Source organism: Saccopteryx leptura, chromosome 11 (genome assembly GCF_036850995.1).
Source record: "Saccopteryx leptura isolate mSacLep1 chromosome 11, mSacLep1_pri_phased_curated, whole genome shotgun sequence".
Taxonomy (NCBI): Eukaryota; Metazoa; Chordata; class Mammalia; order Chiroptera; family Emballonuridae; genus Saccopteryx; species Saccopteryx leptura.
The window spans coordinates 56,528,855-56,551,747 of NC_089513.1; the positions used below are offsets into that span (position 1 = coordinate 56,528,855).

General features: G+C 54.9%; 1 protein-coding gene across 8 annotated transcripts in view; it reads left to right on the forward strand.

Annotated features, from left to right (window-relative positions):
- The window catches only part of MTCL1 (microtubule crosslinking factor 1), a 171,350-nt gene that overhangs the window by 139,824 nt on the left and 8,633 nt on the right, over positions 1-22,893 (forward strand). For all 8 annotated transcript variants that reach the window (XM_066353171.1, XM_066353174.1, XM_066353172.1 and 5 more), the window contains 2 exons: positions 5,430-5,726; positions 8,219-8,250. In XM_066353171.1, coding sequence (XP_066209268.1) covers positions 5,430-5,726; positions 8,219-8,250 — 329 coding nt within the window. The remainder of the gene's footprint in view (positions 1-5,429; positions 5,727-8,218; positions 8,251-22,893) is intronic.

Below are 22,893 nucleotides of genomic sequence, written 5' to 3' on the forward strand. Positions count from 1 at the left end.
ACTGGGATGCAGACAAACCAGATTTAAAGCCCCAAGCTCTCTGCTTGAGTGTGGGGTCACTGGCTTGAGCGTGGGATCATAGACATGACCCCATGGTCGCTAACTTGAGCCCAAGGTTGCTGGCTTGAGCAAAGGGTCACTCACTCTGCTGTAGCCCCCTGGTCAAGGTACATATGAAAAAACAGTCAATGAGCAACAACTAAGGAGCCACAGCTAAGGAGCTGCAACAAAGAATTGATGCTTCTCATCTCTCTCCCTTCCTGTCTGTCTGCTCCTGTCTCTCTCTCTGTTTCTTTCTCTGCCCCTGTCTCTTTTGCTAAAAAAAAAGAAAGAAAGAAAAAGAAACCAAGTTCAGGAAAGTTAACCTCATTATTCTATTACAAATACCCATACTGCCTGCATTTATGTGGGAGCCTTTTTATCGATGTGCTCCATTATCCCTAGGCATATGGTACCTGTGGTTAGCAGTTTTTGCACACTGCAGGGGAGGGAGGGAGGGAGGCAGAAGGAACTGGGAAAGGTCTGGAGCCTCTGGCTCAGAAAGCCTGGAGCAAGAGGAAGTGCCTGCAGACAGAAAGGAGCTGAACTTCCTCCTGGGCTGGATTATTCACACAACTGAGTGACCCTATTGATATTTGATATGGCTCATTTCAGGATTCCCCCAATTCTATCAAAGGAAAGTTGACTAGTTTCTGTTCAGCCTAGAAATGCCAGCATTTGGGGAGAACCTTCTATAGTAAATCCCCTGTGTGCTTGTGCTCTATTGGATGGGTCAGTTGTTCAGTGGAAATTTGTAGAGGCAGAGTGGTATGTGATCAGAAGAATGGCCACAGGTGCGCTATATCGAAGGGTAGCTTCTCAGTATCACAGTGATGGTAGGCACCTTATTACCACGGAAGCTCCCTCTTGACCTTCCCTCCAGGCACTCTCACTTTGTCTGTCACCCCTGTACCCTAGCAAGGCCATCACAATCGCTGCCCTTCTGGGTCCCCCTTTACCTGTTAGCCACAGACGTGTTGGTCTTGTATGGCTTCATTTTGTAAGTCACACCACGGAGATAAGTTAAGCAAGTCTCTTAGAGTTTTATTTTACTTTTGGGAATGAGGAATTTCTAGTAAAGGAAAAAATGGTAAGACATTTGATGATATTCAGCTTTAAAATAACCAAAGGATAAGCATTTGCCTCATTTTAAGACTATTTTGGAAAGAGAAAAGGGAGCAGGAGCCGAACGCCATGTCCAGATTTTTGATACTGCAACAGTTCTTCCAAACTGACAGCCCCAGACCTCAGTCCTCAAGGTCGACATCTTTGAGCATAATGGGTGCCGGGCATTCATCTGTTTCTGAGATCTGTGTGAGTGGTGGATCCTACAGGCTTGGTACAATGACTTCACTGCTGTTTTTAGAAAAGGGTTTGTTGCCAGTGAATGGTGCTTCAGATATTCAATTGTGGCTTTCAAAAATAAGCCTGGCCTTTTGCCTCAAATATTCAAGATTTTAAAAGAAGATTTTATAAATCTCAGTGCCCAATCCTGAAAATTAGGTAAAGCAGTTATAGGCATTCTCTGTGAAAGAGGAAATTGGTTGGATTGTATATAGATTTGTTTATCAGTAACTGGATTGCTCACTGGTTAACTTTTAGCTAAGCATCCCACAGATAAATAAGTGTAAACACTCTTCATAGAGCATGCTCAGGATATTTGACTACTTGGTGAGCCATATAACCTTGACTAGGATAACCTAATACAGATGGTAAGAGAAGTAATACTAAATCCATTTTCCACTTTCAGAACACATGCTTCATTCTTGGTCTGTGTCATTGAATCCCTATATAATTTCTGTTGCCACCTGAGGCATTTTACATGACGAATGAGTGTGAGAGTGTGGTTAAGGTCATATAACACGTATCATCTATCTTATCAGCATCTCCTGTCTCAACTCAAATTTGATTGGGTGATTGTTAACTTTTATGGAGTCACACTGCGTTTCTCCTTAGGAATTGTTTAAATTCCCAATTAACATGCTGATGACAAAGAACTTGCAGCTCTAAAGAGCTAAAGGAAAATTTATTCTCATCCCAGAAACTTCCTTAAATCGGTTGTCTCTACACCACGCAAGGCATTTTTTTAAAACTTATTCACAGGTTGACTTTTTTCCTTTTGCCCAGTTCAGATAAGGTGAGCTCTTGAGGGTTTATTGTTTCCTGTATGATTTGAAATGCAAATCTTTTAAATTTTCTATTTGCATGACAAGTTGTTCCACTTCAAGAGTCTAAGTACAGCAATTGCTGATGCCTGGTTTGAAATGGCTAGAAGAAACCCTATCCTTTTAAGGACCCATTATTCTATTACAACACCCCGGGGGCATTTTAGCAGCAGATAGATACCTGCAGCTAAAACCACTCCAGTTCCTTTTTAGGAAACCTCACCCCAGCTTTAGTGCTCCTTGCTCCTGGCTGGGGGGTTTAGTTTTGAAATTCCATTTTACTGAGTTAGAACCTGCTTATTCATAGCTCTCTTTTTTAGTCACTCTTCCCCCTCTTCACACACACCCTCGGTGCACATTTACAGCTTCGGATGTGAGTGATTCTTGCATTTTAATTCCCTTGCCCGAAACAGCTTGGAAACGATCATGTGTTGAAACTAAACTGCCCTGATGTGCCTTAGATAAACATAATAGAAAGCTTTCCTTTTTATTTTATTTTATTTTTTTATTAAAGAAAGCATTTAGCACCTTTAGAGAGCTGTGAAGCAGTGTGGGGGTGGGGAGGGGTGGAGCAGAGGCCGCTGAGCTGACAGCCAAGGTGGTGAGTCTGTTCCCTGACACCACTGCAGTCCTGCCTCAGACACTGTTGGGCAAACAGGTGTGTTAGGCTTGCTCCCTCGAACTTAGTCTGATTGGTGCATGAGCGCAGGCAGCGCCATGTGTGTATAGACTATGTAAGGCTGCAGGAGCTTGCCCTCGGGGTGGCAGATTATAGATTGTGGATTGCCTGCCACCCCTGGGAGGGGCTGTTGTGTGCCAGAGAAGGGGTCCCCCCCCAACCCGAGAGATGGGGGGAGGGAGGGAGAGAAGGAGGGAGGGAGAGAAGCAGTTTTCCCTGCCTGCTTGCTAGTCCGCTGTTGGGAGACTAATAAACGGAATGGCCCACCACTTTCCAGCTCCACAGTTCCTTTACCGTCTGCCCGAATCCAATGTGAACCTGCACGGTCATGGCCACCGGCCTTACAGATGCTAACATTCAAGCTCTGCTACTTGAATCTTCATCTTTTTCCTAAAATGAAGATAATACTCTTTAGACTTTGGTCCCACAACCTCAGAAATTACGACAAATAAGTAAAAGTTCTTAGCCCCATTGTTTCACACGGCTTTTTCCGGATAACACATAGGCCACACTGACAGACAGCTAATTTGTGGGTGAATACTGAAATTGGGACACAAAGGTATAGTTTATGAAAGATCCTTTCTTAAAAAAAAAATAAGTTAATATTCTTCTATAAGGGAGTTTTAGAACTTCCTGTCCCAGGATTGAAAAATCTTTCTTCTGTCACCCTTCAGTACAAATCCAACTGTCATTTTAGTCATTGCAGATAATTTACTTATTCAAAAGATCAGCCAGTGTGTAGAGTGCTGGGCGTGTCATTCAATAAAGACCCCGCTAGGGATCTGTCAGAGGAAATACCCTCCGTTCTCAACTCTGCTTCCTGTGTGTGTTTCCATGAGGAAAGCTCCAGGGAGTAGAGGGGAAACATTCATTAGGGCTTCTCCAAGGAGAGAAGCGAGAGCACCCGCCCTTTCTATGGTTTCGACTGTCCCTGTGACTTCACAGTGGTGCCCTTTCCTCCTCATCCTCCGCACGGTCCCTGTGCTGTGAAGAGGCATGGTGATCATCAGTGCACACAGCCCCAGAGGGCAGATCAGCGAGCTCGCAGTGGGCTCACCGCCCCGACCTGTGAGGCAGGTATACAGTCCCCATCTACAGATGAGCGGACTGAGCTGAGAGGACCAGGGAGACTTAACGCCTGACCGGAAACCGGCAAACTCAAACAACGTGTCCAAATCAGGTCTTCCTAACTCCAAGTGGCCCTGTGTGCTCCCCACAGCTGCTCCTTGAGCTTCCCAAGTCAGGCAAAAAAAAAATGTCTGACTCAGAAATATGTATCTTGTGTTCATCTGTTTTCAGTCATACCAGATCTGACATTCTGTTACAGCTAAATCTTAATCCTCCCAGCAAAGTAGACCGTAAGTTGTTTTTGGCATGCAGTGATTATAGCAGTTTGATCACTTGGGTTATACCTAAGACCCGTCCCACATGATTTGGAAATAATACTGCTAGTTAGGAAAATCAGCTTTACCCTCTGAAGTTTGTTGTCTCTGCTGGTTTTCCACTTAAGTTCTGAAAGAAATTAAAAAGGAAGAGTTCTAAATATGTCACTGAATGTTAAATTTTTAAAAAATATATGTGGCCCTGGCCGGTTGGCTCAGTGGATGGAGCACTGGCCCAGCATGCAAACGACCTGGGTTCAATCCCTGGTCAGGACACGCATGAGAAGCAACCATCTGCTTCTTCTCTTCCCCTCCCTCTCCCACTTCTCTCTCTCTTCCCCTCTCATAGCATTGGCCCTGGGCACTAAGGATAGCTCAGTTGGTTCAAGCATCGGCCCCAGACGGGGGTTACTGGGTGGATCCCAGTTGGGGTATGTGTGAGTCTGTCTGTCTATCTCCCCGTCTCTCACTTTAAAACAAACAAATAAATAAATAAGTAGTTTCCTGTGAGTACAGTACTCAGAGTTACGTATAATTACAAAGATTCTTTCAGAAGGAGTTGCCTTATATGTGCGTAACACAGATTGTCAGTTGGGTTACATTGTGAAATCAAGGTCAGAGCTTTAAAAACGTTTACTTCCCATGGTCTTTGTGATCTGAACTTACAGAGAAACCATGCATGATCTTAAAGAGAGGAACAGACAGAAAAGTGAGGCTAATTGTTTTTTGTTTGTTTTTTTTTTTTCTTTTTTTTTCTGAAGCTGGAAACGGGGAGAGACAGTCAGACAGACTCCCGCATGCGCCCGACCGGGATCCACCCGGCACGCCCACCAAGGGCTACGCTCTGCCCACCAGGGGGCGATGCTCTGCCCATCCTGGGCGTCGCCATGTTGCGACCAGAGCCACTCTAGCGCCTGAGGCAGAGGCCACAGAGCCATCCCCAGCGCCCGGGCCATCTTTGCTCCAATGGAGCCTTGGCTGCGGGAGGGGAAGAGAGAGACAGAGAGGAAAGCGCGGCGGAGGGGTGGAGAAGCAAATGGGCGCTTCTCCTGTGTGCCCTGGCCGGGAATCGAACCCGGGTCCTCCGCACGCTAGGCCGACGCTCTACCGCTGAGCCAACCGGCCAGGGCGAGGCTAATTGTTTTTGATTTTTAAACCCTCAAGTTGCAGAAAGAAAACAGTCCCTGGAGAGGTGGAAATTTCCTCTGTGATCAGAAAGAAGGCAGCGTCCGACCCTTCGCTCCCCCGGGCAGCCCCCGCTTGCCCCGAGCCCCGGGGATGTGGCCCTGCACAGACTCGGACTCGGCCCCCTTTGAAGACCGGCCGCTCTCCAAGCTGAAGGAGTCGGACAGGTGCTCAGCGCGGGAGAACCTCTACTTGGATGCCCTGTCTTTGGAGGACGAGCCGGAGGAGCCTCCCGCCTGCAGGTCCCAGAGAGAGTTCGGGAACTGCCTCCCCGAGGTCGGCCTGGGTTATGGATCCAGTTCACTACTGCAGGAGGACTGAGGGGTTGTCGGGGAGCCCTGAGGGGTTGTCGGGGAACGCTGAGGGGTTGTCGGGGAGCCCTGAGGGGTTGTCGGGGAGCCCTGAGGGGTTGTCGGGGAGCCCTGAGGGGTTGTCGGGGAACGCTGAGGGGTTGTCGGGGAGCCCTGAGGGGTTGTCGGGGAGCGCTGAGGGGTTGTCGGGGAACCCTGAGGGGTTGTCGGGGAGCCCTGAGGGGTTGTCGGGGAGCCCTGAGGGGTTGTCGGGGAACGCTGAGGGGTTGTCGGGGAGCCCTGAGGGGTTGTCGGGGAGCCCTGAGGGGTTGTCGGGGAGCCCTGAGGGGTTGTCGGGGAACGCTGAGGGGTTGTCGGGGAGCCCTGAGGGGTTGTCGGGGAGCGCTGAGGGGTTGTCGGGGAACCCTGAGGGGTTGTCGGGGGAGCCCTGAGGGGTTGTCGGGGAGCCCTGAGGGGTTGTCGGGGAACGCTGAGGGGTTGTCGGGGAACCCTGAGGGGTTGTCGGGGAACGCTGAGGGGTTGTCGGGGAGCCCTGAGGGGTTGTCGGGGAGCCCTGAGGGGTTGTCGGGGAACCCTGAGGGGTTGTCGGGGAGCGCTGAGGGGTTGTCGGGGAACGCTGAGGGGTTGTCGGGGAGCCCTGAGGGGTTGTCGGGGAGCCCTGAGGGGTTGTCGGGGAACGCTGAGGGGTTGTCGGGGAGCCCTGAGGGGTTGTCGGGGAACGCTGAGGGGTTGTCGGGGAGCGCTGAGGGGTTGTCGGGGAGCCCTGAGGGGTTGTCGGGGAACCCTGAGGGGTTGTCGGGGAGCCCTGAGGGGTTGTCGGGGAGCCCTGAGGGGTTGTCGGGGAACCCCGCCACAGGGCAGGCAGGCTCCGGGGCTTAAGTAAAAGTGAAACCTCACAAGGCAAGGGCTTTGCTCGGTGACTCCAGCGCCCTTGTAGCTGGTGCCGTGGTCAGTGCTACTTTGCCATCCTGTCTCAGGTTTGGACATACAGGGCTCTGTGTCCTGTGTGAACGGAAAGGTTTCACAAATGGGTGTGTCCAGGGAAATGCACAGGAGGCAACAGATCATTCGGGGGAATGTAGCTCTTCAGCTTTACTTAAAATCATAGCACAGTCTTCTGATTCTGGAAAACAGTAATAACAGGGGAAAAAAGTCTGTTTTAAAGAAAATACCTGACATTTGGAAGTAGCAAATATCACTGAACAAGGACGTGCCACAGATGCCTCATTCTGCACAAAGGGAGAGCAGCCCAGCACGGAGAAGCCGTACCTAAATCAGAGGAGCACATGCGTGAGCTGAGCTCTGCGCTGACACTTCCATGGCCCAGCAGCACTTTCTCTGGTTAAGCCCTTTTTAAACCCGGGTTTTAAAAATTGCTTTTAGGAATTATTACCTGTGAGTCCATTTAACAGTTGCTGTACCTGTCATTTAACCTGTCCCAAGGACTTGACAGACTGAGAAGGGTTCGCATCAATAGTGTTGTTACAATGTGGGGAAATCGTACTCAGTCACGTGTCGGTGGGGTCAGGTGCCCTGTCCTCAGCCATAGATACCCAGCTGATGCGACATCACCAGTATACCATTTGGTCTGTTGGCAATCTCACACGGTCCAGTTTCACAGCAGGTTCACAGGGAAGGTTGCCTGGGGTCAGGACACTGTCCCTGGGCCAGCCCCACAGAGGCCTGGACCCCGCATTGATCTGCACAGCAGGCCACGCTCACTGCGAGGGAGCACAAGGCGCCCACAGTGCTGGGGCCTTTGATCCTTCTTCAGGACATGCCACTCATGGGTGTTTCCTCACATCAGCCTGTGTTCGTGTTGTCCCCGGCCAGCACAGCTAGCATCCTTACGCAGAAATCACCATAGCTTTGTTTCTGATTCCAAATGGCAATGTTTAAAATTAAGAAAGTACTCAAGCCTAACGCTGTCCAACCATCTTCTAGAGTGAGGTTCAGACCAAGGCACATCAGTCTCCTAACTCACTCTGTCATCCTCATATCCTCATCTTCCTTTCTCCCACCTCCTTCTCTCTCTCTCTCTCTCTCTCTCTCTCTCTCTCTCTTTCACACACACACACACACACACACACACACACACGTAGGTCATTACAAAATCAGGTTGGAAATTCGTGTAGTCAGCGAAGTCCTCTGAGGAAGCACAGGAGTGTCCTTGATCGATGACAAGGTTCATAGGAAGTTTAAGCCCGTTCTTATCACGCATGCGGGTTCCTCCCTGGGCTGTGGAAGCTCCCACCCTCCTCACACTGTGGGGTCAGGGTTTTATTATTGTACCCCCCAGGGCCAAGGGGCAGCTGCACTCCTGACCAAAACGCGGCTCCATGTACATTTTCAAGCTGTTTTCCCAGGGCAGGAGAGCAAAACAAGCCGCTCAGCACGCTGAGAGCTCTCAGGCAACTAGTACTAACTGATTCAGACGAACTTCTTTCTTCTTTATAGGAAGAAGACAATCACAAGGGAAATCTTCAAAGGTAAGTAAGATTGATGAAAACAATAGTAGACGGCTAAAATAAAATCCCCTTGTCTGAAAAGTCCAGCTTGTCTCTGCAGTCTATTGTAATGCTCTCTTCAAAATGACTTAAGATAAGGCTTCGGAATAAGTATTTGCTTTATTATTTTTAATTCAATAAATATGCCATTTTTTATTATTAACAAAAAGGCTAGAGCCCTTCTGTGTTTGTATATTAGTGTTAGGGTAAGAACTTTTGCAGTTATAGTTGGGTATTGTATAAAGGAAGGTTGTGTTAAATAGTTTTTGAAAAGTCCATAGGAATTTCTCCCCTCTAACTTAAAGACTGGAAAAACACCCTCTTGACATGTTATGAGACATTATACTATTCATTTAAAAGCTCTATTCAGCCTGACCTGTGGTGGCGCAGTGGATAAAGCATCGACCTGGAAATGCTGAGGTCGCCGGCCCAAAACCACGGGCTTGCCTGGTCAAGGCACATATGGGAGTTGATACTTCCTGCTCCTCCCCCCCTTCTCTCTCTCCTCTCTCTCTCCTTTCTAAAAATGAATAAATAAAAAAAAATTTTTTTTAATTTAAAAAAAATTTAAAAGCTCTATTCATAGGATTTATTGAAATATTTCCCAGCAGTTATCCTTGAAGTAGACATAAAGTAGTTGATGTTGGTGATCATATATTTTAGGTTGTGGGTATGATGGGACATTTCTGAAAAGACACATAAAAGCAAATTTGTTTGAAACATTAAAAATACACAACAGAGGAGAATATACAGATATTTCTCATTACAACTCCCCCCTCCTGGCCCACCCCCACACAGCCTTTTTTTATAGATGGGCACGTACCGTCTCCACTCCATGAGACCTCTCCACTTGGTCTTTTCAGATCTTGTCGCCTCTGGTTTTTCTGTGAACCTCAAGTCCATGAATTCCTGTCTCCTGCCCATTTCCCCCGTTATCCGATTCATCTAAAACCTAGAATTGCCTGTGACACATTTCTGTCCTTCACGCTCTGTCTTGTTGTCCCTCCGTGGATGATACAGGGCAGCCCTGGAGAGTGAAGGCTCAAGGGCCAAGTGGCCTGGGTTCAGCTCTGCCCCTGCCTCTCACCAGCCGGGTCACTGCTTTGTGCCTCAGTTTTCCCATCTGTACACAAGACGTGTGTAGATCTTTCCACAGGGTACATATGTTAATACACATACTACTACTCCTGGCTCGGAATAAAAAGCAGAAAACATTTAGCTCTCATTATTAGGTCCTCGCGCTCTCTGCCTTTCTTAGCAGAGCTCCTCTGTGCACTGCAGCTTTTTATTATTTTTTATCTTCATTGCTTTTATTAATTTCAGATAAATCATGCTGGTAAAATGTATACTAACAAATGTCCGGAGTCAGAAAGCGCATGTGTCCTCCCTACCCTTTCCCTCTCCCCTCCTGTTTCTAGCGGTTTCGCGGGCTCCCTCCGCACTGTCTCCTATGTCCTTCGACGCGCCTGCTTTTGTTTCAAGCACATCCTGTGTTCTGTAGTTATTGTTTCTGTTTGGACCCCACTAAACGTTGATGCCTTTCCTTTCTCTGTCTCTGTCATCCCTGTTCCACAAGATCCATCTAAGCCCCCAGGGCACAGTCCCCACACAGGTGCCCCTGGCTTACCTCTGTGACCAGTTCTCCTGTGGGCAGAAGCGGGGGTTAGATGAGCTACACCCAGGAAGCCTGGGAGGATTGGGGCTTTGGTATCCGCAGAGCACTTTCGACCATGTTCGGAAGCTCATTATTAACTCTGCAACTTCTTGACTGGACCAGAGACAAGAAGAGGGAAACCACGCTTCCTGGAAAGCTTAAAAGCTAGTAACTAAATTGACCGGTACAATTATTTCCAGCACTGGTTATAGCCATCTTTCTGTTATTCAGAGGGCATCGACAGTTTGTAGATGATTTCTAAGAAAAAAAAAAATACCGCTGACTTTTGCCTCCAGTGAGAAATAACAAGATGGAAAGCATTTGTAGCCTGGTCTTTTGCCTCATGGCGACAACCACGAGAGCACGTGCCCCACCCAGGGTGAGGGCAAAGCCACCGAGAGCTTTGCCCCTTTATGGTTTTGTGGGCCAGTCCATGTGGGACAGACCCCAATTCTGGCCTCACCATCATTAATTAGTTCTACAGTGGAGAGGCCCGTGGACTTCATCTGAGACCGCTTCGGCAGGGCCTGGGTTAGTATTCAAGGCTCTGTTTGGAGGTAGGTGGATAATAATATGTCCTGTGAGAAAGTGGTCTAGCTGTAGAAACAGTGAGTGGGCATACACCTCACCTCCCCGCCACTCCCTCCAGACAGATTCCAGACCAGCAGCAGGTCCAGGGCCTGAGCCTGCATGGCCAGCCCCAAGCCTCCTTCCTGGCCACCACTTCTTTGCCCTGGGAGAAAACTGCCTGAGCATACCAGCAACCTCCCGTCTGTCTTAGCATGTCAGGCTCTCCAGTGCCGGCCCTAGTCTACAGAGGCCGTCAGCGAATGCATGTCACACAGGGATATATTGAATTAAAGTGCTGATATATTAGCCTGACCTGTGGTGGCGCAGTGGATAAAAGTGTCAACCTGGAAACGCTGAGGTTATCGGTTCAAAACCCTGGGCTTACCTGGTCAAGGCACATATGGGAGTTGATGCTTTCTGCTCCTCCCCCCTTCTCTCTCTCTCTCTCTCTCCCCTCTCTATAATGAATAAATAAAATCTTTAAAAAAAAGAAAAAAGAAAAGTAAAGTGCTAATATATTGAGGAGTCTACATGCAAACCCATGTCTATCAGGCAGGAGCTTAACCAAGTCTGGCTGTTGGTTTAGCTGACCTGTCTTCACCTTCCGTGTGTCTGTGGGTGTCTTCCTCTTGTCCAGAAATCCAGGAGGAGCAAGAACAGAAAGAAGGCTTGCTTGACTGTCAGGCAGGAAGCAGAGATGGGAGAGGAGAGCTGGGCCCCGCTGGTAGATCTGGGCAGGGCTAGATGGAATCTCCATCTGAAACGATATCTGGAAATTGATTTGCCAACCTGGTTACATCTTCCACCTTCCTTCTTTCCTTCTACGTTTTCCATTTGGCCTTCGGAGCTCGTTAGGACTTCAGGTCGCTCGAAGGGGAGGCCAATGGATGAAAAGCCTCAGGTTATAGTTCTTTGGCTGCGGTATCTCTCCCGCCCCCATAGCATTTGCTGGTTTGGGATTGGGACTGCGGTGTAGTCATGTCTGTGGCATGAGCACCTGACCTAGCGCTTGGAACGCAGGAAACGCCCGGGAAGTTGGGGACTGAAGGCAGCGGTCAGTAGTGGAACAGCCAGGTTTCTCTTCTGCCTGTGGAACACTGTGGAATAAAAGAAATATCCTAGGTGGATTTGGAGCTTAGCTGTCCCTTCCCGATAGACCCACACTTCCACTTGTTCCCATAGTGTTTGAAGGTTGACTTTATTACATTCTGACCAATGCAAAGCTGCTGGAATAACTTGAGAGCATAAGAGCCCACGAACCACCCACAGGGTCAGCTCAGGAGCGGACACCATCTCCAGCAGCAGCAGCTGGAAGGTGTGCTAATAGTTCAGGTAGAGACTGGCAGGGAAAAGGCACTTCTGAGGCGGGAAGGACACGTACAGTGCTGGGTCCAGGGGTCACAGGTCAGCGGGCGTCCTGGCTGGTGGGCAGCTGACACCTTCTCTCTCACTCCCCCCCCCACAGGGCAGTGTCCGTGTCCTCCATAGCTGACACCTTCTCTCTCACTCCCCCCCCCACAGGGCAGTGTCCGTGTCCTCCATAGCTGACACCTTCTCTCTCACTCCCCCCCCCACAGGGAGTGTCCGTGTCCTCCATAGCTGACACCTTCTCTCTCACTCCCCCCCCCCACAGGGCAGTGTCCGTGTCCTCCATAGCTGACACCTTCTCTCTCACTCCCCCCCCCACAGGGAGTGTCCGTGTCCTCCATAGCTGACACCTTCTCTCTCACTCCCCCCCCCCCACAGGGCAGTGTCTGTGTCCTCCATAGCTGACACCTTCTCTCTCCCCCCACAGGGAGTGTCCGTGTCCTCCATAGCTGACACCTTCTCTCTCACTCCCCTCTCCCCCCCACAGGGCAGTATCCGTGTCCTCCATAGCTGACACCTTCTCTCTCACTCCCCCACAGGGCAGTGTCCGTGTCCTCCATAGCTGACACCTTCTCTCTCTCTCCCCCCACAGGGCAGTGTCCGTGTCCTCCATAGCTGACACCTTCTCTCTCACTCCCCCCCACAGGGCAGTGTCCGTGTCCTCCATAGCTGACACCTTCTCTCTCCCCCCACAGGGCAGTGTCCGTGTCCTCCATAGCTGACACCTTCTCTCTCTCTCCCCCCCCCACAGGGCAGTGTCCGTGTCCTCCATAGCTGACACCTTCTCTCTCCCCCCCCCACAGGGCAGTGTCCGTGTCCTCCATAGCTGACACCTTCTCTCTCACTCCCCCCACAGGGCAGTGTCCGTGTCCTCCATAGCTGACACCTTCTCTCTCACTCCCCCCACAGGGCAGTGTCCGTGTCCTCCATAGCTGACACCTTCTCTCTCACTCCCCCACAGGACAGTGTCCGTGTCCTCCATAGCTGACACCTTCTCTCTCCCCCCCCCACAGGGCAGTGTCCGTGTCCTCCATAGCTGACACCTTCTCTCTCTCTCCCCCCCCCACAGGGCAGTGTCCGTGTCCTCCATAGCTGACACCTTCTCTCTCCCCCCCCCACAGGGCAGTGTCCGTGTCCTCCATAGCTGACACCTTCTCTCTCACTCCCCCCACAGGGCAGTGTCCGTGTCCTCCATAGCTGACACCTTCTCTCTCACTCCCCCCACAGGGCAGTGTCCGTGTCCTCCATAGCTGACACCTTCTCTCTCACCCCCCCCACAGGGCAGTGTCCGTGTCCTCCATAGCTGACACCTTCTCTCTCACCCCCCCCCCACAGGGCAGTGTCCGTGTCCTCCATAGCTGACACCTTCTCTCTCACTCCCCCCACAGGGCAGTGTCCGTGTCCTCCATAGCTGACACCTTCTCTCTCACCCCCCCCACAGGGCAGTGTCCGTGTCCTCCATAGCTGACACCTTCTCTCTCACCCCCCCCCCACAGGGCAGTGTCCGTGTCCTCCATAGCTGACACCTTCTCTCTCACTCCCCCCACAGGGCAGTGTCCGTGTCCTCCATAGCTGACACCTTCTCTCTCTCCCCCCCACAGGGAGTGTCCGTGTCCTCCATAGCTGACACCTTCTCTCTCACTCCCCTCTCCCCCCCACAGGGCAGTGTCCGTGTCCTCCATAGCTGACACCTTCTCTCTCACCCCCCCCCCACAGGGCAGTGTCCGTGTCCTCCATAGCTGACACCTTCTCTCTCTCCCCCCCCACAGGGCAGTGTCCGTGTCCTCCATAGCTGACACCTTCTCTCTCACTCCCCCACAGGGAGTGTCCGTGTCCTCCATAGCTGACACCTTCTCTCTCTCTCCCCCCACAGGGCAGTGTCCGTGTCCTCCATAGCTGACACCTTCTCTCTCACTCCCCCTCTCCCCCCACAGGGCAGTGTCCGTGTCCTCCATAGCTGACACCTTCTCTCTCCCCCCACAGGGAGTGTCCGTGTCCTCCATAGCTGACACCTTCTCTCTCACCCCCCCCACAGGGAGTGTCCGTGTCCTCCATAGCTGACACCTTCTCTCTCCCCCCACAGGGAGTGTCCGTGTCCTCCATAGCTGACACCTTCTCTCTCCCCCCCCCCCACAGGGCAGTGTCCGTGTCCTCCATAGCTGACACCTTCTCTCTCACTCCCCTCTCCCCCCACAGGGCAGTGTCCGTGTCCTCCATAGCTGACACCTTCTCTCTCACTCCCCCCACAGGACAGTGTCCGTGTCCTCCATAGCTGACACCTTCTCTCTCACCCCCCCCCACAGGGCAGTGTCCGTGTCCTCCATAGCTGACACCTTCTCTCTCACTCCCCCCACAGGGCAGTGTCCGTGTCCTCCATAGCTGACACCTTCTCTCTCTCTCCCCACAGGGCAGTGTCCGTGTCCTCCATAGCTGACACCTTCTCTCTCACTCCCCCACAGGGCAGTGTCCGTGTCCTCCATAGCTGACACCTTCTCTCTCACTCCCCCCACAGGGCAGTGTCCGTGTCCTCCATAGCTGACACCTTCTCTCTCACTCCCCCCCCCACAGGGCAGTGTCCGTGTCCTCCATAGCTGACACCTTCTCTCTCACTCCCCCCACAGGGCAGTGTCCGTGTCCTCCATAGCTGACACCTTCTCTCTCACCCCCCCCCCACAGGGCAGTGTCCGTGTCCTCCATAGCTGACACCTTCTCTCTCTCCCCCCCCACAGGGCAGTGTCCGTGTCCTCCATAGCTGACACCTTCTCTCTCTCCCCCCCCCACAGGGCAGTGTCCGTGTCCTCCATAGCTGACACCTTCTCTCTCTCTCCCCCCACAGGGCAGTGTCCGTGTCCTCCATAGCTGACACCTTCTCTCTCACTCCCCCTCTCCCCCCACAGGGCAGTGTCCGTGTCCTCCATAGCTGACACCTTCTCTCTCACCCCCCCCACAGGGAGTGTCCGTGTCCTCCATAGCTGACACCTTCTCTCTCCCCCCACAGGGAGTGTCCGTGTCCTCCATAGCTGACACCTTCTCTCTCACCCCCCCCCCACAGGGCAGTGTCCGTGTCCTCCATAGCTGACACCTTCTCTCTCTCCCCCCACAGGGCAGTGTCCGTGTCCTCCATAGCTGACACCTTCTCTCTCCCCCCACAGGGCAGTGTCCGTGTCCTCCATAGCTGACACCTTCTCTCTCTCTCCCCCCACAGGGCAGTGTCCGTGTCCTCCATAGCTGACACCTTCTCTCTCTCCCCCCACAGGGCAGTGTCCGTGTCCTCCATAGCTGACACCTTCTCTCTCCCCCCACAGGGCAGTGTCCGTGTCCTCCATAGCTGACACCTTCTCTCTCTCTCCCCCCACAGGGCAGTGTCCGTGTCCTCCATAGCTGACACCTTCTCTCTCACTCCCCCCACAGGGCAGTGTCCGTGTCCTCCATAGCTGACACCTTCTCTCTCACCCCCCCCCCACAGGGCAGTGTCCGTGTCCTCCATAGCTGACACCTTCTCTCTCTCCCCCCCCACAGGGCAGTGTCCGTGTCCTCCATAGCTGACACCTTCTCTCTCACTCCCCCCCCACAGGGCAGTGTCCGTGTCCTCCATAGCTGACACCTTCTCTCTCACCCCCCCCACAGGGCAGTGTCCGTGTCCTCCATAGCTGACACCTTCTCTCTCTCTCCCCCCACAGGGCAGTGTCCGTGTCCTCCATAGCTGACACCTTCTCTCTCACCCCCCCCCCCACAGGGCAGTGTCCGTGTCCTCCATAGCTGACACCTTCTCTCTCCCCCCCACAGGGCAGTGTCCGTGTCCTCCATAGCTGACACCTTCTCTCTCTCTCCCCCCACAGGGCAGTGTCCGTGTCCTCCATAGCTGACACCTTCTCTCTCACTCCCCTCTCCCCCCACAGGACAGTGTCCGTGTCCTCCATAGCTGACACCTTCTCTCTCACCCCCCCCACAGGGAGTGTCCGTATCCTCCATAGCTGACACCTTCTCTCTCTCTCCCCCCCCACAGGGCAGTGTCCGTGTCCTCCATAGCTGACACCTTCTCTCTCACTCCCCCCCCCACAGGACAGTGTCCGTGTCCTCCATAGCTGACACCTTCTCTCTCTCTCCCCCCCCCACAGGGCAGTGTCCGTGTCCTCCATAGCTGACACCTTCTCTCCCTCTCCCCCCACAGGGCAGTGTCCGTGTCCTCCATAGCTGACACCTTCTCTCTCACTCCCCCCCCCACAGGGCAGTGTCCGTGTCCTCCATAGCTGACACCTTCTCTCTCACCCCCCCCCACAGGGAGTGTCCGTGTCCTCCATAGCTGACACCTTCTCTCTCACTCCCCCCCCCACAGGACAGTGTCCGTGTCCTCCATAGCTGACACCTTCTCTCTCTCTCCCCCCCCACAGGGCAGTGTCCGTGTCCTCCATAGCTGACACCTTCTCTCTCTCTCCCCCCCCACAGGGCAGTGTCCGTGTCCTCCATAGCTGACACCTTCTCTCTCACTCCCCCCACAGGGCAGTGTCCGTGTCCTCCATAGCTGACACCTTCTCTCTCACTCCCCCCACAGGGAGTGTCCGTGTCCTCCATAGCTGACACCTTCTCTCTCACCCCCCCCACAGGGCAGTGTCCGTGTCCTCCATAGCTGACACCTTCTCTCTCACTCCCCCCACAGGGCAGTGTCCGTGTCCTCCATAGCTGACACCTTCTCTCTCACCCCCCCCCCCACAGGGCAGTGTCCGTGTCCTCCATAGCTGACACCTTCTCTCTCACTCCCCTCTCCCCCCACAGGGCAGTGTCCGTGTCCTCCATAGCTGACACCTTCTCTCTCTCTCCCCCCACAGGGCAGTATCCGTGTCCTCCATAGCTGACACCTTCTCTCTCTCTCCCCCCCCACAGGGCAGTGTCCGTGTCCTCCATAGCTGACACCTTCTCTCTCACTCCCCCCCCACAGGGCAGTGTCCGTGTCCTCCATAGCTGACACCTTCTCTCTCACCCCCCCCACAGGGAGTGTCCGTGTCCTCCATAGCTGACACCTTCTCTCTCTCTCCCCCCCCACAGGGCAGTGTCCGTGTCCTCCATAGCTGACACCTTCTCTCTCTCCCCCCCCCCCACAGGGCAGTGTCCGTGTCCTCCATAGCTGACACCTTCTCTCTCACTCCCCCCACAGGGCAGTGTCCGTGTCCTCCATAGCTGACACCTTCTCTCCCCCCACAGGGCAGTGTCCGTGTCCTCCATAGCTGACACCTTCTCTCTCACTCCCCCCCCACAGGGCAGTGTCCGTGTCCTCCATAGCTGACACCTTCTCTCCCCCCACAGGGCAGTGTCCGTGTCCTCCATAGCTGACACCTTCTCTCTCACTCCCCCCACAGGGCAGTGTCCGTGTCCTCCATAGCTGACACCTTCTCTCTCACCCCCCCCCACAGGGCAGTGTCCGTGTCCTCCATAGCTGACACCTTCTCTCTCACTCCCCCCACAGGGCAGTGTCCGTGTCCTCCATAGCTGACACCTTCTCTCTCTCCCCCCCCACAGGGCAGTGTCCGTGTCCTCCATAGCTGACACCTTCTCTCTCACTCCCCCCCCCCACAGGGCAGTGTCCGTGTCCTCCATAGCTGACACCTTCTCTCTCTCTCCCCCCCCACAGGGCAGTGTCCGTGTCCTCCATAGCTGACACCTTCTCTCTCCCCCCCCACAGGGCAGTGTCCGTGTCCTCCATAGCTGACACCTTCTCTCTCACCCCCCCCCACAGGGCAGTGTCCGTGTCCTCCATAGCTGACACCTTCTCTCTCCCCCCCCCACAGGGCAGTGTCCGTGTCCTCCATAGCTGACACCTTCTCTCTCCCCCCCCCACAGGGCAGTGTCCGTGTCCTCCATAGCTGACACCTTCTCTCTCCCCCCCCCACAGGGAGTGTCCGTGTCCTCCATAGCTGACACCTTCTCTCTCTCTCCCCCCCCACAGGGCAGTGTCCGTGTCCTCCATAGCTGACACCTTCTCTCTCACTCCCCCCACAGGGCAGTGTCCGTGTCCTCCATAGCTGACACCTTCTCTCTCACTCCCCCCACAGGGCAGTGTCCGTGTCCTCCATAGCTGACACCTTCTCTCTCCCCCCACAGGGAGTGTCCGTGTCCTCCATAGCTGACACCTTCTCTCTCACTCCCCCCCCACAGGGCAGTTTCCGTGTCCTCCATAGCTGACACCTTCTCTCTCACTCCCCCCCCCCACAGGGAGTGTCCGTGTCCTCCATAGCTGACACCTTCTCTCTCACTCCCCCTCTCCCCCCACAGGGCAGTGTCCGTGTCCTCCATAGCTGACACCTTCTCTCTCACTCCCCCCACAGGGCAGTGTCCGTGTCCTCCATAGCTGACACCTTCTCTCTCACTCCCCCCACAGGGCAGTGTCCGTGTCCTCCATAGCTGACACCTTCTCTCTCACCCCCCCCCCCACAGGGCAGTGTCCGTGTCCTCCATAGCTGACACCTTCTCTCTCACTCCCCCCCCCGCAGGGCAGTGTCCGTGTCCTCCATAGCTGACACCTTCTCTCTCACTCCCCCCACAGGACAGTGTCCGTGTCCTCCATAGCTGACACCTTCTCTCTCTCTCCCCCCACAGGGCAGTGTCCGTGTCCTCCATAGCTGACACCTTCTCTCTCCCTCTCCCCCCACAGGGAGTGTCCGTGTCCTCCATAGCTGACACCTTCTCTCTCACTCCCCCCCCCACAGGGAGTGTCCGTGTCCTCCATAGCTGACACCTTCTCTCTCACTCCCCCTCTCCCCCCACAGGGCAGTGTCCGTGTCCTCCATAGCTGACACCTTCTCTCTCACTCCCCCCACAGGGCAGTGTCCGTGTCCTCCATAGCTGACACCTTCTCTCTCACTCCCCCCACAGGGCAGTGTCCGTGTCCTCCATAGCTGACACCTTCTCTCTCACTCCCCCCACAGGGCAGTGTCCGTGTCCTCCATAGCTGACACCTTCTCTCTCACTCCCCCCACAGGGCAGTGTCCGTGTCCTCCATAGCTGACACCTTCTCTCTCACCCCCCCCCCCACAGGGCAGTGTCCGTGTCCTCCATAGCTGACACCTTCTCTCTCACTCCCCCCACAGGGCAGTGTCCGTGTCCTCCATAGCTGACACCTTCTCTCTCTCCCCCCCCCCCACAGGGCAGTGTCCGTGTCCTCCATAGCTGACACCTTCTCTCTCACTCCCCCCACAGGGCAGTGTCCGTGTCCTCCATAGCTGACACCTTCTCTCCCCCCACAGGGCAGTGTCCGTGTCCTCCATAGCTGACACCTTCTCTCTCACTCCCCCCACAGGGCAGTGTCCGTGTCCTCCATAGCTGACACCTTCTCTCTCACTCCCCCCACAGGGCAGTGTCCGTGTCCTCCATAGCTGACACCTTCTCTCTCACTCCCCCCACAGGGCAGTGTCCGTGTCCTCCATAGCTGACACCTTCTCTCTCACCCCCCCCCCCCACAGGGCAGTGTCCGTGTCCTCCATAGCTGACACCTTCTCTCTCTCTCCCCCCCCCACAGGGCAGTGTCCGTGTCCTCCATAGCTGACACCTTCTCTCTCACTCCCCCCACAGGACAGTGTCCGTGTCCTCCATAGCTGACACCTTCTCTCTCCCCCCCCCCCACAGGGCAGTGTCCGTGTCCTCCATAGCTGACACCTTCTCTCTCTCTCCCCCCACAGGGCAGTGTCCGTGTCCTCCATAGCTGACACCTTCTCTCTCCCTCTCCCCCCACAGGGAGTGTCCGTGTCCTCCATAGCTGACACCTTCTCTCTCACTCCCCCCCCACAGGACAGTGTCCGTGTCCTCCATAGCTGACACCTTCTCTCTCACTCCCCCACAGGGCAGTGTCTGTGTCCTCCATAGCTGACACCTTCTCTCTCTCTCCCCCCCCCACAGGGCAGTGTCCGTGTCCTCCATAGCTGACACCTTCTCTCTCCCCCCCCCACAGGGAGTGTCCGTGTCCTCCATAGCTGACACCTTCTCTCTCTCTCCCCCCCCCACAGGGAGTGTCCGTGTCCTCCATAGCTGACACCTTCTCTCTCTCTCCCCCCACAGGGAGTGTCCGTGTCCTCCATAGCTGACACCTTCTCTCTCCCCCCCCCCACAGGGAGTGTCCGTGTCCTCCATAGCTGACACCTTCTCTCTCTCTCCCCCCCCCACAGGGCAGTGTCCGTGTCCTCCATAGCTGACACCTTCTCTCTCTCTCCCCCCACAGGGCAGTGTCCGTGTCCTCCATAGCTGACACCTTCTCTCTCACTCCCCCCACAGGGAGTGTCCGTGTCCTCCATAGCTGACACCTTCTCTCTCTGTCCCCCCACAGGGCAGTGTCCGTGTCCTCCATAGCTGACACCTTCTCTCTCACTCCCCCCACAGGGCAGTGTCCGTGTCCTCCATAGCTGACACCTTCTCTCCCCCTCTCCCCCCACAGGGCAGTGTCCGTGTCCTCCATAGCTGACACCTTCTCTCCCCCCCCACAGGGCAGTGTCCGTGTCCTCCATAGCTGACACCTTCTCTCTCACCCCCCCCCCCACAGGGCAGTGTCCGTGTCCTCCATAGCTGACACCTTCTCTCTCACTCCCCTCTCCCCCCACAGGACAGTGTCCGTGTCCTCCATAGCTGACACCTTCTCTCTCACCCCCCCCACAGGGAGTGTCCGTATCCTCCATAGCTGACACCTTCTCTCTCTCCCCCCCCCCACAGGGCAGTGTCCGTGTCCTCCATAGCTGACACCTTCTCTCTCACTCCCCCCCCCACAGGACAGTGTCCGTGTCCTCCATAGCTGACACCTTCTCTCTCTCTCCCCCCCCACAGGGCAGTGTCCGTGTCCTCCATAGCTGACACCTTCTCTCCCTCTCCCCCCACAGGGCAGTGTCCGTGTCCTCCATAGCTGACACCTTCTCTCTCACTCCCCCCCCCACAGGGCAGTGTCCGTGTCCTCCATAGCTGACACCTTCTCTCTCACCCCCCCCACAGGGAGTGTCCGTGTCCTCCATAGCTGACACCTTCTCTCTCCCCCCCCCACAGGGCAGTATCCGTGTCCTCCATAGCTGACACCTTCTCTCTCCCCCCCCCACAGGGCAGTGTCCGTGTCCTCCATAGCTGACACCTTCTCTCTCCCCCCCCCCCAGGGAGTGTCCGTGTCCTCCATAGCTGACACCTTCTCTCTCTCTCCCCCCCCACAGGGCAGTGTCCGTGTCCTCCATAGCTGACACCTTCTCTCTCACTCCCCCCACAGGGCAGTGTCCGTGTCCTCCATAGCTGACACCTTCTCTCTCACCCCCCCCCACAGGGCAGTGTCCGTGTCCTCCATAGCTGACACCTTCTCTCTCTGTCCCCCCACAGGGCAGTGTCCGTGTCCTCCATAGCTGACACCTTCTCTCTCTCTCCCCCCCCACAGGGCAGTGTCCGTGTCCTCCATAGCTGACACCTTCTCTCTCACTCCCCCCACAGGGCAGTGTCCGTGTCCTCCATAGCTGACACCTTCTCTCTCCCCCCACAGGGAGTGTCCGTGTCCTCCATAGCTGACACCTTCTCTCTCACTCCCCCCCCCACAGGGCAGTTTCCGTGTCCTCCATAGCTGACACCTTCTCTCTCACTCCCCCCCCCACAGGGAGTGTCCGTGTCCTCCATAGCTGACACCTTCTCTCTCACTCCCCCCACAGGGCAGTGTCCGTGTCCTCCATAGCTGACACCTTCTCTCTCACTCCCCCCACAGGGCAGTGTCCGTGTCCTCCATAGCTGACACCTTCTCTCTCACTCCCCCCACAGGGCAGTGTCCGTGTCCTCCATAGCTGACACCTTCTCTCTCACTCCCCCCCCACAGGGCAGTTTCCGTGTCCTCCATAGCTGACACCTTCTCTCTCACTCCCCCCCCCACAGGGAGTGTCCGTTTCCTCCATAGCTGACACCTTCTCTCTCACTCCCCCTCTCCCCCCACAGGGCAGTGTCCGTGTCCTCCATAGCTGACACCTTCTCTCTCACTCCCCCCACAGGGCAGTGTCCGTGTCCTCCATAGCTGACACCTTCTCTCTCTCTCCCCCCCCCCACAGGGCAGTGTCTGTGTCCTCCATAGCTGACACCTTCTCTCTCACCCCCCCCCCACAGGGCAGTGTCCGTGTCCTCCATAGCTGACACCTTCTCTCTCTCTCCCCCCCCCACAGGGCAGTGTCCGTGTCCTCCATAGCTGACACCTTCTCTCTCACTCCCCCCACAGGACAGTGTCCGTGTCCTCCATAGCTGACACCTTCTCTCTCTCTCCCCCCACAGGGCAGTGTCCGTGTCCTCCATAGCTGACACCTTCTCTCTCACTCCCCCCCCCACAGGGAGTGTCCGTGTCCTCCATAGCTGACACCTTCTCTCTCACTCCCCCTCTCCCCCCACAGGGCAGTGTCCGTGTCCTCCATAGCTGACACCTTCTCTCTCACTCCCCCCACAGGGCAGTGTCCGTGTCCTCCATAGCTGACACCTTCTCTCTCACTCCCCCCACAGGGCAGTGTCCGTGTCCTCCATAGCTGACACCTTCTCTCTCTCTCCCCCCCCCACAGGGCAGTGTCCGTGTCCTCCATAGCTGACACCTTCTCTCTCACTCCCCCCCCACAGGACAGTGTCCGTGTCCTCCATAGCTGACACCTTCTCTCTCACTCCCCCACAGGGCAGTGTCCGTGTCCTCCATAGCTGACACCTTCTCTCTCTCTCCCCCCCCCCACAGGGCAGTGTCCGTGTCCTCCATAGCTGACACCTTCTCTCTCCCCCCCCCACAGGGAGTGTCCGTGTCCTCCATAGCTGACACCTTCTCTCTCTCTCCCCCCCCCACAGGGAGTGTCCGTGTCCTCCATAGCTGACACCTTCTCTCTCTCCCCCCACAGGGAGTGTCCGTGTCCTCCATAGCTGACACCTTCTCTCTCCCCCCCCCACAGGGAGTGTCCGTGTCCTCCATAGCTGACACCTTCTCTCTCACTCCCCCACAGGACAGTGTCCGTGTCCTCCATAGCTGACACCTTCTCTCTCACTCCCCCCCCCACAGGGCAGTGTCCGTGTCCTCC